Raw genomic sequence first — 15,839 nt, 5'->3', positions numbered from 1 at the left:
AAATGCATTTTCTTGTGACAAACATGAAAAGATATAGATGAAAGAATTTTATTCCCACGGCTGCATTTTCTTTACCAAGCTCATCTGTCAATAAGAACAAGATAAACACAATAAAAAACAAGATATTATTAGAATGTTGGACACCCACATCTGGTCGATTATGCGACACAACTATTTCACAAAAGCGCAGATTTGCCGTCATTTAGATCTGGGGAAAAAAAACAGAATCGTCTGAATAACTCTCACAACTGAATAGTTAAATGCTGAATAATTTACAGTTCGCGCTTTTACGTTATTGACTCGTTTTTAATAGACGCAATTGCAAAGATTTATTTTGAAAAGACGGTGCCCGGAACTTACGCGTGTCGCGTGGCATACGGGGCAGGAGAGAAGGAGCCTTCCACCGACGATAGCACACTGTAAACATTACCGACCTGGGTGACTGGTTCCAGCCCTTGGGATGGAATTATAAGGTAAACTTGGTAGTCAATATACCTACATCTTTTGTCTTTTTGGTATTGTCATATGTGCCCTTCTAAATTAGTAAAGATCTCTGGTTCTAGCCTCTGATCTCAGACCTGATGCTTACAGGAAGCGGTTTTGGTTATGCTAAACATCGGCTAATTTCTTTGGCTTTTTTAATACACTTTATTGGATATCTCATCACTAATGTGTTCTTTAGGAGTGACTTGTATATTCTTTTGGAACGTATTAGCGCAAACATTCATCTTTTCAACGAGCTTCCCAAACACCCAGTGTTTTGTTGCTAGCACTTTAGCGTACCAAATTCTTTTTACATTTAATACATTAAATCGTGGCCCAAAATAACGTTTTCTATATTTGGTTCTTTCGCGCTTTTCGCATACATTGACAAAGTTCCTTTGAACCTAAACCATGCCTTTATCACTTAAAACTGCGATACTCTACTAAACTAGCTAACTTCCTAGCCGGATCTGTCTATCTGCTGGACACCACAACAAATACATGAAGTTATGCTGTGGATGCTGTTTAAAACAACTTTAACTTAAAAATAGCATGTTTGAAAATGTTATCTTGACAGCGCTCCTTTATACAGTTATTTACTGTGTGTTTTCATATTGCTTCATAACCATATTGTCTTACCGACAGCTGACCCACAGTAGAACATTTAGTAGACAATGGTGAGAATGTTATAATTTGTAGAAGGAAAGTGGGTCTGAAAGTGCAGCTTTTTTCTTTCATTTCCCCGTGTAACTGAACACCTGAGCAACAAACTGCAGAAGTATTCAGGAATTGGGAAGTTAAGAACTCACAAAAATGAAATGATCTATTTAGATAATTTCCCAACGTTTTATTGCCATTTTTGTTCTTGTTGTATTTTGCTTTAAATTTAAAAGTAAGATATCAGCCAGTAAAATTAATTTTCAGTTTACGTCAAATACACAGCTGAAATCAAAGTAGACTGGGCAATTAACGGCTATAAATTAATGTTGTTTTTTTTGTTATGCACTGTGGTTGCCTACAGTGAACAACTGTCTCAGCTGTAGTTTAGTTTGATAGACAGACTGACTGATAGTAGTATAACATGTTCTGTTTTCTTTGCAGATTAACATCAAAGTGTGGGACCCAACATTGTTGATCAGTGTATGGAAGCAAAGCCAATGCGCAGGTAAGGTTTAATCTGTTAGAAATATTTAGATGATGCTTCAGAAACCACCTGTGGCACTTAAAAAGCCTTTAATTGCTGATGATTTGCTGTTACCCACAATGCGCCCTCAGTTTAATACTAATCATCACAATCTCTACCACACACATACTTGGGTTATTATAAAAGAACAAGAACAGTATTCTTACTCCCGCTGTAGAACTCAATTGCTTTGATCTGTTTATATGCTTTGGTGTCTGACTGTAACAAATAATGCAGGAAAGAGCATGAAACGTTACTCAATCCTTCCAGACGATTTTAAAAATAACCTGTTCTTGACATGCAACGCACTTGTTGACCTGCTCACATTTCCAGGCAACTTGGACAAGGCGTAGGCGTAATTGTGCCAGCATGAGCTTTAAAATTAGCTTGCAATAAAACGGCAGCAGAGAGTGTACTGGACAGCAGCCATACTTGAGTGAGAATATGTGAAGATAAATTGCTGATTTCCAAGAGCTCTTTTTCAGTGGCTTTACATTAATGTTTATTATCATTATTCATCAACACTCATTATTTGCATCATAACTACTTATAACCTAAAGATATACATTTAACACAACAGTAAATTTTGCTTATGCTGATATTCCAATTCTGTCAGTCTCGGTTCACCTTTAAGCACTACTGGTAGCACTGGTTTGGAATAGTTTCCATTTTAATGTGTAGTCTTTTTTATTCACTTTTGAGGGTCGGAAAACTACAATTATAACCTGGCAACTTGTGCATTTTTAAATGTTCAATAACGTTAACAAAGGGCAATAGTTATGTTGAAGACAAGATGATGTCAAATTTGAGCGATTTTTAGATATTTGTGCCATCACAGATAGTTTTATAGTCAAATGTTCTCAAATTTGTAATTGCTTTATCAGACTGAGTGAAAGTTTTGAATAGATCTTTAGACTTGGATAATGATGAAAGTACTTAATTCACCGCATTTGTTCCTAAAATTGCTCATTCGGGATCAGCCAGTTACCTGTTAGATTGATGTTTAGGGCCACCAGTGCACGCCAAGACACCACTGGAATGGACATCACCAGCCGCTGTACTCTGGGGGACCCTAATAAGCTCCCTGAAGGGGTCCCCCAGCCAGCACGCATGCCCTACATCTCAGACAAGCACCCACGGCAGACCCTAGAGGTGATCAACCTGCTGAGGAAACACCGGGAGCTCTGTGATGTGGTGCTGGTGGTGGGTGCCAAGAAGATTTACGCTCACCGTGTAATCCTGTCGGCCTGCAGCCCCTACTTCAGGTACCCAGAGGCAGTATTTCTCTCCTAGCCACTCAGTTGGTGTAATAATGATGACGATAACAGTGTTTTTTTTAATGTCCCGTTCAGGGCGATGTTCACTGGCGAGCTGGCAGAGAGCAGGCAGACAGAAGTGGTTATCCGTGATATTGATGAGCGAGCCATGGAGCTGCTTATTGACTTTGCTTACACGTCACAGGTAACCCAATTTATTACACGCAAGAAAAAAATGCCTAAACTAAAAAAAAATACAAAAGAACAAATGGAAGAGGTGGCTTTGTGTAATGACAGGCAGGCATTGTGCACTTGGTAAATAAATATTAAATGTTACTTAATTTCATCATTGATCACCATTTAATCTGAGGAAAACACGTAAAAAAAAGTTGTCTAAAACAGAGGCCAAACATTTACTACTCATCACAACACAGCAGTGGTGGTTCCAATAACAATAGGGACTAATTCTGAGAAGGCAGTTAAGGATAATTGCTGATGATCAATAGGAAGGATGGCAGAGTAAGAGTGACTACCATTATAAATATTATAAGGTCAAAAGTGTCTCCCCCATGCCCAGGTGACTGTTGAGGAGGGAAACGTCCAGACGTTACTTCCTGCCGCTTGCCTTCTCCAGCTGGCTGAGATTCAAGAGGCCTGCTGTGAATTCCTGAAGAGGCAGCTTGATCCTTCCAACTGTCTGGGAATCAGGGCCTTTGCAGACACACACTCATGTCGCGAGCTGCTCCGCATCGCTGATAAGTTCACCCAACACAACTTCCAGGAGGTAAAAAAGTTTTATTCCAGAAAGCTTTCTCATTAAGTCCTAATGGCTTAAAAATTGGTTGGTCTTTTCAGTTTTTTGTGTTGGATATGTGATTTTGAACTTTGCAGTGAATCAATCTGGCAAACGAAGTCACATCCTTACTTAAACAATTCCACACTTTCTTTACAAGATACAACAATTCCCCTTGAAATTTCCTAATAGTAGTACTCTTGGTTTTAGAAAATTCAACTGAACTTCTGTTAGTTTTCCAGAGATGCTTCATTTCTTATTGTTCTCTAGTTCTAGATTACATGGTGGCAATCCCAGAGTTTTATACGGTGCTGATTTACTGAATGCTGTCATTAGTGGTCATTGGTGGTAATTAGCATTATGAATGGGGTGGATCATCCTGGTCATCGTCTGATTCTTTCTTCTCTGGTCAAAACATGAACAATACTGTCTTCAAATGAGTGTCCCTTGTCTTTGAGGTGTAATTGGACAGCTGAATCCTGTCCTGAGGAGCTGTCTCCTGTGTTGGGCCATGTGTCCGTGCAGGGGCTGTTTAGTCTCACGAATAAACAGCTCAGTAGATTCTTCACTGCGCCGGACAGAATAAACCAAGTTACTCTTTTTATGGTGTTTTTCCCTGAGGGTGGACCAGTCTCTGTCTGAGGGTGTTTCCAGGTTTAAAATGAACAGGGAGGTTGTTTAAAATCCTGGGCTAAAGGAAGTCCAATCAATTTTTCTTAAGCCAAAAATTCAACATAACATAACAAACATTCATCGACATCTCTAATAACTTTGTAATTAATTGTGCCTTTATGATGTAATATAAAAAAAAAAAAAAGTGACTCATGCAAGGTAGCCATCTTTAATCCCAGTAGCATTAGACATACCGGTAAGTGTTCCCCTGCTGACACACTGCTCTGATGTCATAGGTCATGGAAAGTGAAGAATTCATGCTGCTGCCTGCCAATCAGTTGATTGATATAATTTCCAGCGATGAGCTCAATGTCCGGAGTGAGGAGCAGGTTTTTAACGCCGTGATGGCCTGGGTCAAGTACAGCATCCAGGAACGCCGACCACAGCTTCCCCAGGTTACTGCTCACCGTTCACCGCTTCCGTCGCCGGTTCTGGTTCATGATTGAGTTAAGAAAGATACCTGTTTTGGGGTGTAACGTGTTGCATGTGATCTGTAGGTGCTGCAACATGTTCGCTTGCCACTCCTCAGTCCCAAGTTCCTGGTGGGAACCGTTGGGTCGGACCCTCTCATTAAAAGTGACGAGGAATGCCGGTGGGTTTAGAAGTTTTTGGTTTTCCCAAAGTCAAAGAAAATGGCAACAGCCTCTCAAATGTAACGTCAATGCTGTTTTTCAGAGACTTGGTTGATGAAGCGAAGAACTACCTGTTGCTGCCACAAGAAAGGCCATTGATGCAGGGACCCCGAACCAGGCCCAGGAAACCAATCCGCTGCGGAGAGGTCCTGTTTGCAGGTCGGCGTGACACAAAACCTTCCTGTGTGTCAGATCTAACATCTGTAGATTTGAGACAATCTGCGTGATGGTCTCCTCTCTGGTGACGCCCCCCCCTCTTGGGTCCTTGTCTCGTAGTTGGCGGTTGGTGCAGCGGTGACGCCATTTCCAGTGTAGAACGTTACGATCCGCAGACCAACGAATGGCGAATGGTGGCATCAATGAGTAAGCGGAGATGCGGAGTGGGTGTCAGTGTCCTCGATGACTTGCTGTACGCGGTGGGAGGTCATGACGGGTCATCGTACCTCAACTCTGTGGAGAGGTGAACAGTTTTCGTTCTGTTTTTCTGCCTCCATGTTTCTAAGCTAAAACTATTTCTCCACCTCCCATTTTTCCCCTTTCAGATATGACCCTAAAACCAATCAGTGGAGCAGCGACGTGGCCCCCACCAGTACCTGCCGTACAAGTGTGGGAGTGGCTGTGCTTGGTGGCTACCTGTACGCCGTAGGAGGGCAGGACGGGGTTTCGTGCCTCAACATTGTAGAAAGGTATCAGTCAGAATGTCTGGATCCACTCTTGCACCATTTCCCTGTGTTGCATCGCCTACTGAATAATTGAGCCAGTAACATCAGAATCATTTTTATTGGCCAAGAGAGTTCAAACATAGGGGGGGGGGTTGCTATGGACACCAATAGCCAACAGCCACATATGTTTCGCTGTTTAACTGCAGTTTACCTGCTAATGGTCTTGCGTCAGGGATTGACGTTGAAGGAGTTTTGCTCAGTCGGTGTCTGAAAGAAACCCTCCATCACCCTCATGCATGAGATTTATTTGTTATCCCAAAAGAAATTAAACCAACTCTTCCAAACCTGAGGGTGAAATATCTCTTCCAGTTCTTTAAATAGTTCACCCACGTGGCCCGCTTTGTGGACCAAATGTGTTTCCCACTCCTACTGATGGTCGTAATACGACGGCATTCTTCTTCTTTTAGATATGACCCCAAGGAGAACAAATGGACTCGTGTGGCCTCCATGAGCACCAGGAGGTTGGGTGTAGCTGTGGCTGTGCTGGGCGGCTTCTTGTACGCTGTAGGAGGCTCTGATGGAACGTCGCCTTTAAATACAGGTATAGTGCTGTAACACAGCGGTGACACACTCCTTGAAGACGTATCACACACTCCAATGGGATGAAGTTCAGAAATCACACACTCTCTTTAGTATTTAAGTGTTTCTTTTATTTTTCAAAATTCGACAGTTTAGAGCTACTCAGTGAATTGTCTCATGTATCTCAAGTATATCTATTAATATGTAAGTCCTTCCTTCACAATCCATCTGTACTTCATCTAAATTCTGAAGCTTCACTGTTATTAAGCTTTTGACCAATGTCTGTAACCTGTTTTAACAGTGCTTTTTATGGTGATAGGATATTTGCTCATTACGATCTCAATAAAACAAGTTTCTGTTATTCAAGAAAGATCTCCTGCTTTCTTGTCTCCAAAACACCTGGAAATTCCAAGCTGTATATCTTTTTACCTTCCATCCCAGTTTGGAAAGTGGCTAATGGCTAAAAGTGAAAGATTCCTGGTCCCGCATCCTGTGGTCCCCAAATTCATATCAGTTGGGAGTAGTACCTCATATTTGCCACAGTTCCATGAGGTGTAACATGGTCAAAATGTTCAGTCAACCGTTCTGTAAATAATATTGACACTCCTTTTTTCTTACTTTAGTGGAACGTTACAACCCTCAAGAGAACCGCTGGCACACGGTGTCACCGATGGGAACGAGGAGGAAGCACCTTGGCTGCGCGGTCTATCAGGACATGATTTATTCTGTCGGAGGCAGAGACGACACCACCGAGCTGAGCAGCGCAGAGCGCTACAACCCCAGGACCAACCAGTGGTCTCCTGTGGTGGCTATGACCTCCAGGCGGAGTGGGGTGAGTGTGTTGTCGTCATGGTGACTGCTTAAGGGTCTTTGCTAATAAGTCGATGTGCTGGAGTAGTTATTCTAAAGCTTTGCTGTTTTTCTGTGAAGATTAGGATATCATCTTCCAATTACCTGAGAGTGTCAGATTTATTTTTCTCTTTGTGTGTGTGTGTGTGTGTGTGTGTGTGTGTGTAGGTGGGCTTAGCTGTGGTGAATGGTCAGCTGATGGCGGTGGGAGGTTTTGATGGAACAACATATCTGAAAACTATAGAAGTCTATGACCCTGATGCCAACACATGGAGGTAAAATGGCGATGATCAGTATTTAATGACATCATCTTTTATCTATAAATTAGTGAAGGTTCTGTGATGGAAAAGTAGAACTTTCCAGTGGATCACAGCCGTAGCGATCCGTGATTTCTGTTAAGCAAAACTACAGCATACTGTTGATATTCCAGTTCTGATTTCTATACATTTTTAAGATATATCAGTTGTCCCCACTTTTGATTTTCCTTCTTCATGTTCCCAGGTTGTACGGAGGGATGAACTATCGGCGATTGGGTGGAGGAGTGGGCGTCATTAAAATGACTCACTGTGAATCCCACATATGGTAACACTGCCACTGCAGCCTTGACGCAAACATACACGCATACACACGTGTGCTCAAACACTTCTCATCGTGCTGCGATGGATGCCTCATTTCACAACCCTTGTGCCTCCAAGAGACGCTTGTATGCACGTAAGGATGGCTTTTAAAATGTGGCCCAGGGGATGGAAAAGGAAAAAAGAAAAGAGACACATTTTCAGTTTCCCACCGTTGGCTCCGAGGTAGGTTACTGGATTTCTCCATGGATGGAGTGTGCCAACAGCAGAACCACAAAGTTCCCAGGTTGGAGAGGACGCTCGTTCCTTTTCCTGGTGTTTGCTTCCAGGCCTGACGGGTCGGGACTGAATCGGCCTGTGTGATGGATGGATGGATGAATGGCTGGATGGATGGATGATCTTTTTCTCAGAACTTCTAGAGGTTAGGAAGAGGAGTCAACTGTGAAAGCTTCTGTTAGACTAGCACACCAGCCCCCAGATTCACAGACTCATTCCTGGAGATACATGAATGCATATTGACTATTCTGTTCTCTTTCACCTTTGATCTTGGTGTAAAAGCAACTATGTCTATTACATTTGTGGGCCTCCATGTGTAACGTTAGATAGTACAAATTCTTACTGAGGCATCCACGGAAAAGAAATCTAAGTTATTTCCAGTGATAGAAGAGGAGTATAGCATTAAAACAACAGTAAGTGGGTTCTCTGCAACATCCACCCAGTCATCCCATCATTAGGCTAGATTGCTGCACTTTAAAGGAGGCTACTGTGGCTTTCTGTTACCTTAGAGAACTTTTAGCTTTTATGCAAGGTAGCATTACATGCCTGCAGCACAGCAGTCAGTGGGAATTCTTTCTTTCCATTCACTGAGAGCTGTGTTCTGGTTTAGTAGAGTGTAGGAGTCACTTCTAGTGAAATCAAAGCCACAGCAGCGTTCAATGCCCTTTCTGAGACTTTCTTTGTCCAGTTTTGGCCACTCAACCCTTGCAAAAACCATTTCGGTTCACTAAAGTGGATTTCCTGGTGAATTTGTCTCATACATGCAGCACTGAGCATTTGGGAACATTTGAGAGGGCAGTTACATTTAAGTTGGAGCATGTACGTATGTGGTTGGGTTTATGTAACAAGACGATTTGAGACCATCTGTCCATGCTTAATTTTTTAAAAGCACCTTTTCCTCCACTTCATGTTTCTGATGATTTTGATGTGGTGTGTGTAATTTGTGTGCGTGCTCTGTGATCCACTGTGGACCTGTCTAGCATGTGTTCCTGCCTCATCCGCTGACTGCTGGGGTAGGTCTCACCACCCTTGTCACCCCCATTGGAAATATGTGGTGGTGAACAAAGAATAAAAGGTTAACTCTTGTCCCCACATCAACACTAAAATATTTTGTTCAGGTTAATCACTTCCTGTAAGCCTTCTGAGGAAACACTAGACGGGCAGATGTCTCATCGCTCAACTTTTAATGTACAACTCAGTTGGTCATATGCCTCAAAGCGAGGAATGAAACCAGTGATTGACCACTGTCAACTGTACCTAAACTCATGAAACACGTGTTGAATTCTGTTATATATGCATTAAAAAAATAGCATTATGATTACTGAATTTTACCAAAACCTATGAATGTTTCAATGCTTCCTAGAGCAGTGTAACGACGCCCCCTGCTGGACGAAAGTTGTATAATAGCCATGAGTTCCATAATCCAGTCCAGTGACCGATAATCAGATTTGATCTCAGGTCAGAGTAAAACATACAGAGACAGTGTGGAAGGGTGTAATTGGGGCAGATAACTCATCTAAATTTATTGCACTGTGATAATTAAAAAAAAAAAATAGTGGCATTAAACTTCCCAGATGTTTAGAGTAGAGAAGTACAAGTCAAAATGTTTGTGTCACATCTGCTAAATTGTATGTCACACACAGACCACTTCAGCTCTGCACTTTAAATTGTGAGATGAAAACATGCATTTGTGTGTCGGTCTTATGTATGCATTACTTCAGCAAACAGGCTCACGTCTGTTGACGTACAGTCAGTGGTATTGTGATGTTGAGCTTTAGCAACACTGTTTTGTAACAACATCAGACATTTCATGCAAGTTTCATTTTGACATTGAATATTTTTGAATAAATCTCCCACAAGACTGTGGTAAAAGCCTCCCATGGGGGTCGAGCGTTTGACCGAGTACATGAGCCCACTGAATGAGCGTCTCCCAACAAGATGAAGGTTGCTTCTCACTGCCACACAATCACAAAAGAACTCCACTTGAAGATTTCACATGTCACTGGTTACGGTCCTGCAGAGTAATTAACTGTTAATTAACTGTTTGTACAGAAATGGCAGCTGTACACATCTCAATTTTAAAGGATATACTGTTGATGTGGCTGAAAGCTGCAGAAAAAGACCTCACCAGCTCCTCTCTTCTGTTGTGACGCGGCCAGAAGGGTTATGTATCGTTTAAAGCACCATCTGGAAGTGTTCGCCAAATCATTCCTCTGTAACGGACAAGACAAAATGTGGCCTCTTTAGTTCACGGTAGTCATGAACATGGGTGCTACGTCTACAATCTTGTGTCTACTGGCAGCTGATAGAGATCTTATATGAGCAAACATGGACCACTTAAAATCACATCAGAAAGCCCCTTTCTGGAGTTTAGCTGCAGGATGTGTTGCAGGAGACCATTATGCGGTTGAACTGGGAACTGTTTCCAAGGTTATTTTACAAAAACCCCAGGACTCCACCCTTTGTTCTCCACACCTGAGCTCTCTAAATGGCGTTCTCTAATATCAGAAACGAGTCCCCTGGTTTGTTTCGGTGTGTGACAGGATGCTTTCGTTTGCTGTAAAAATCCAGATTGAGAAACTTTAGACCTTCCATTGATCTCTGCCACTCCCCTTTTTTCCCCTTTTTTTAAATGATGTCACATAGCTAATAAAGCACAGGAAGCTGCGGTATTGACAAGCGTCCTCACCAATTCAATTGATTTTGGTCGTCAAGACTACTCGTTGGCTTCAGCTGTAACGTGTCAATGCTTTATCGTGACATTAATGCCCTGCTCCATATTGTCATGTGTACAGCGAGTGCAGAATTATTAAATTGTATTTTTGAGGATTAATTTTATTATTGATCAACCATGTTCTTAATGAACCCAAAAGACTCATTAATATCAAAACTGAATATTTTTGGGAGTTGGAGTGGGGCTATTTTAGGAGGATATCTGTGTGCAGGTGACCATTACTGTGCATAATTATTTGGCAACTTAACAAAAAACAAATATATACCCATTTCAATTATTTATTTTCACCAGGGTTACCAATATAACAGCTCAAGATTCACAAATATACATTTCTGACATTCAAAAACAAATCAGTGACCAGTATAGCCACCTTTCTTTGCAAGGACACTCAAAAGCCTGCCATCCATGGATTCGGTCTTCAGTGTTTTGATCTGTTCCCGATCAACATTGCGTGCAGCAGCAACCACAGCCTCTGAGAGGCTGCTGTTCAGAGAGGAGTACTGTTTTCCCTCCTTGTAAATCTCACATTTGATGAGGGACCACAGGTTCTCTTGGGTTCAGATCAGGTGAACAAGGAGGCCATGTCATTAGTTTTTCTTCTTTTAGGCCCTTTCTTGCCAGCCACGCTGTGGAGTACTTGGATGCGTGTGATGGAGCATTGTCCTGCATGAAAATCATGTTTTTCTTGAAGGATGCAGACTTCTTCCTGTACCACTGCTTGAAGAAGGTGTCTTCCAGAAACTGGCAGTAGGACTGGGAGTTGAGCTTGACTCCATCCTCAACCCAAAAAGGCCCCACAAGCTCATCTTTGATGATACCAGCCCATATCAGTACCCCACCTCCACCTTGCTGGCATCTGAGTCGGACTGGAGCTGTCTGCCCGTTACCGATCCAGCCACGGGCCCATCCATCTGGCCCATCAAGACTCACTCTCATTTCATCAGTCCATAAAACCTTAGAAAAATCAGTCTTGAGATATTTCTTGGCCCAGTCTTGACGTTTCAGCTTGTGTCTTGTTCAGTGGTGGTCGTTTTTCAGCCCTTCTTACCTTGGCCATGTCTGGGCAGTTATTTGGCACCTTGGTTTTTCCCACACGCTTCTTGCAACCCTGTGGACTATTTTGAATGAAACGCTTGATTGTTCGATGATCACGCTTCAGAAGCTTGGCAATTTTAAGAGTGCTGCATCTCTCTGCAAGATATCTCACTATTTTTGACTTTTCGGAGCCTGTCAAGTCCCTCTTCTGACCCATTTTGCCAAAGGAAGGGAAGTTGCCTAATAATTATGCACACCGGATATAGGGTGTTGATGTCATTAGACCACACCCCTTCTCATTACAGAGATGCACATCACCTGATATGCTTAATTGGTAGTGGGCTTTCGAGCCTATACAGCTTGGAGTAAGACAACGTGCATAAAGAGGATGATGTGGTCAAAATACTCATTTGCCTAATAATTCTACACTCCCTGTTGGGCAGCCTTCTGTGCAGTTTATTGACACTCTGACTGTCATCGCTCAGCTGTGATCACCATGGCAGTGCCATGTTCCCCTCTACAAAGATTAAACTTTCCATGGAAGAGTGAGCCTGTGTGTTCTCATTTGTAACCCTCTTTCCTCCTCCGCACCACCTCCATTTCTCAAAGCAAATGATTTCGGTATAGACTTTTTCTTTTTAATTGATAACAAATTTAAAGTTTCGGAAGAAAATGTTGAAGTAGTTTTTGTGGAGACACAAAAGAGTGAGAACAGGCTGAAAAGTCCAGATCATCTATTGTTAGCTGTCTTTAAGGCAAAGAATAGTATATCTGGCCTGTTCTTTTGGATTTGAACTACCGTACTCAACACAGGCAGAGCTCACTCCTTTCTTCAGAGTATGGGACACGTTGTGACATGTGAATCGCTGCCACATGGCTGCAGTGTTGAGAGAAGCCGACCTTCCGTCTAACAGGTCGCTCTGACCTTTGTCAGCTCCTGCTTTCCTCCTGTAAACATGACATGAACCGATTCAAATCTCTGCCACGTGTCTTAGTCCCGGAAAATGTTCTGCCTCTTCCTGATCCTGCTGGCGACTCGCTGTTTTTAGCGAGTGTTTCGACATATTTGTGACCATTTGTGAGTCGGTAACACCAATGAAGAGCAGAAGCCACAATCGACGGTGTATTCCCAGTGGAGCAGGTAGAAGCCCGACATCTCAACACTCGCACCCTTACTGTGCGTTAGTGTGACATGTGGCATGTGATGGGTTTCATATGTCAGAGAGTAATCGCTGCCGCAGTTACAGGAATGTATCGGGATTGGTGATCTGCTTCCGTGGATGGACAGAAGGCATCAGGAACCCCTGAGCGGCTGCTACTGTGGAGGTCCAGCCCGTTGATCCAGAACTCTCCAAACTGCAGCTGCTCTTCAGTGGAGGAGAAAATCTTGATTTGAAGATCTACTCCTGCTCACAACAAAGTGCTGCCACGGTGACGGAACCCTGGTCTGGTGGGACGCGGCACATTTTCCAGTCGGTGCAGGTGAAATATTGCTGTAATCGTTCTGGGAACGTGCCAGCGTCACCTGTGAATGTGCACCTCTTTATCCTCTCTCTCCGATGAAGAGCAGGAACGCTGTTTTTGATCTCTGCCCCAGGCAACAGTGGTGTTCTGTGCCGTGTAACGACGTCACATGCACTCCTTCATGAGCCGATCAACAACAGATGGACAAACGGGCGAGTAATGTTGCTGCATCTGTCTGAGGACCAACCTGATACTGGCGCGCCACTGGTACCAGTCTCAGATCCTGGTCCTGGAAGGCTCATTAGCATAAGAACCTTTAAACACAGTTTTGATGTCTGCAGCTCCCCGTTCTGAGATCATCTGTAGGGCCGCTTCTGTCGCTTCATTCGGGCCAATCTGACGTCCTCGTCATCTCTTTGCCTGCGGGTCGTTGTTGATCCGCTCGGTGCCGCTGTTCTGTAAACGACAGCTGCAGAAAAAAGCACCGGGACTCATAGAAGACACAAATAAACCCTTGAGAGGAAAGAATTGAGACGGAGTCCCAGGACAACAAAGCGCACGCATCATTGGGGCTGTGTCGTTGCCAGTTTTCCCTGCTGGAGGCAGCAAAGCTCCACAGAACTTCAGCGTGTGACGGGCGACGAAGGCAAGCAGTTAAAGGTTAAACGCTTGTCTCGAGGGTGCTCCACGCGGCCCCTCACCACACCATAAAGTCTTCAGCTGTTAACATGCAGCTCACACAGCACAGTTTTACTGCTCTGTAATGGCCGGACTGCTGCACTTTAGCTTCAGGGCTCCAATCAGTTTGCCAGCAATGCTGAGTGAATCGCTGGGAACTGAGGGAGGCCAGTTTTACTCACAAATAGAGGCTGATGGAGGATTTGGAAGCGGAGTGTGGCTGCATGCACGTCCGGAAGAGCCCCGCTAACTCTTGATGTGCTAAAGTGCAGGGCGTCTTCTCTGGAGGGTTGGGACAGAAGGACTGTGTCCGGGTCAAAAGGGTTCCATTTATGACCACAAAGACAGCCAAGCAGCACAGGAGCACCAATGAAGAAGAGCTCCTCTCACTTCAGACAAGGAAAGTCTCCTTCAACTAAATCAGAACAAAAATTAGGTTTCTATCTTTGGGAGTTTTTTATTTTTTATTTTATTTTTTTACAGAAGACATAATGTGCTTTACATAGAAAGATTAAAACTTTACAACATACAGCAAAACAAACATCATGATTAAAATACCTTTAAAGGAAAAAACAAAACTTTAAAATTATTAAGAGGGGCTGAGATGTTTACAGTCTTGCTCCCCAGCAATACTGCTTCACCATCTTTAGGCTCAACCATTGGACCCGAGTCAGAGGATCTCAGAGACCAGTGGAAGAACTTTAAAATCTATTCTGTGTCTTACTGGGAGCCAGTGCAAGGACTTTAGGACCAGACTAATGGTGTTCTGATTGAGGCTGGGCTCTGGGTGGAGAGGCTGGTTGGAGGCACATTGAGAGCTTTTTTTCCCAGATGAATGGTGCCACTCTGTCACTGTTCAGATGTGCTCTTCAGGGACAATTGTGTTGTGCACCTCTCCAGCAAACATCTTTTTTTTATTTTGTATTTTTCACAAATTTCATGAAAATGTGACTTAAATCCAACAGCTTTTCTATGCAACTCAGACACAAACAACAACCCGTGGGATATAAATATGGATGTTAGTGAAACAGGGATCGAGGATTCACTTGATGAAATGTGTTAATGCGTCACGCTTTCAGCCGCTTAGACCTGCATTTGCTTATGAAAAAAAAAACCTTAATAAACACAAGCGATGTCAGAAAGGCCTCTACAGGGTCAGAATACAGATATTACCTCAGTCAGGACTGTTTTCCGTGATTCCGAGCTAAGCTGTATTGCCCTTTGGAGGGTGGGCGAGAACGCATGATAATGGGAGCCTCTCTAAGTGGGAATTAACACTTATTAGCACACCTTTCCCGCTAAAACACTTCAGAAGTGTGTCACGAAAATATCTCATGCAAAATGGCTTCTCGGGGACTTAATAATTTCCTTTAGGGAGAGGGGAAAAAAAGTCAAACACTCAAAATTGGTGTTGGTGTTGGAAGAGCTTATTATCTCAGTCTCGTTATAAAGCAGCATTGAGGCTGCCTGGCTAACTGTCGCCGCACTAACAGATAGCAGCTGTGGAGACTACAAGCGTGTTCTGTCTGTCCCGACGTTCTCATTAAGGAACGGAGAGAGCTGCATGTCAGCAAGAGCAGTCAGCCTTTCCCCACTTTAAAGGGTGTCAACATAGCCAGGCTGCATTTGCGCATTCACCTGCCTTAGGTTTGAAATATGACGTCGAAATGTTTTAAAATCTATAATGCTGTTTTCCGGGAATAACCTCGCTAACAGGGATGATGTACGAGCCATGTGCATTTGCCCTGTCCACCTAAAGCAAGAAGTGGGTCGGGGAAAGTGCAATGGCAGCATTTTCAGTCTTTTGTCTATGGTCAGTTATCATTATAGACATTAGTCTCTATACGGGCCCTCTTTTAGGTAATCAAAGCTTTGGAAGATCCAAATACATTGCACAGGGACAACACTAGATTACACTGAAACAACCCTACTTCTGATCAAATAAGACCATCTGCTTAAGGATTGTTT

At 43.2% G+C, this 15,839-nt stretch overlaps 1 protein-coding gene across 2 annotated transcripts; it reads left to right on the top strand.

Moving 5' to 3' along the window:
- The first annotated feature begins 339 nt into the window (after nucleotides 1-339).
- klhl20 (kelch-like family member 20) lies at nucleotides 340-12,278 on the top strand. Of its 2 annotated transcripts, none has more exons than XM_057056440.1 (14): nucleotides 340-473; nucleotides 1,585-1,648; nucleotides 2,674-2,931; nucleotides 3,019-3,127; nucleotides 3,500-3,706; nucleotides 4,624-4,782; nucleotides 4,885-4,979; nucleotides 5,063-5,178; nucleotides 5,296-5,479; nucleotides 5,562-5,705; nucleotides 6,149-6,282; nucleotides 6,884-7,092; nucleotides 7,278-7,384; nucleotides 7,611-12,278. In XM_057056440.1, the coding sequence occupies exons 2-14, from the start codon at nucleotides 1,626-1,628 to the stop codon at nucleotides 7,693-7,695; spliced, it is 1,830 nt and encodes a 609-aa protein (XP_056912420.1). In that variant the 5' UTR covers nucleotides 340-473; nucleotides 1,585-1,625; the 3' UTR covers nucleotides 7,696-12,278. The 2 variants fall into 2 exon arrangements, with proteins under 2 accessions (XP_056912420.1, XP_056912421.1); XM_057056441.1 differs by having other exon boundaries at nucleotides 419-473; nucleotides 2,651-2,931.
- The last annotated feature ends 3,561 nt before the right edge of the window (nucleotides 12,279-15,839 follow it).

Source organism: Takifugu flavidus, chromosome 15 (assembly GCF_003711565.1).
Source record: "Takifugu flavidus isolate HTHZ2018 chromosome 15, ASM371156v2, whole genome shotgun sequence".
Classification (NCBI taxonomy): domain Eukaryota; kingdom Metazoa; phylum Chordata; class Actinopteri; order Tetraodontiformes; family Tetraodontidae; genus Takifugu; species Takifugu flavidus.
Note: the sequence above shows the minus strand (reverse complement) of the source record. Positions and strands in the feature narration are given on the sequence as shown.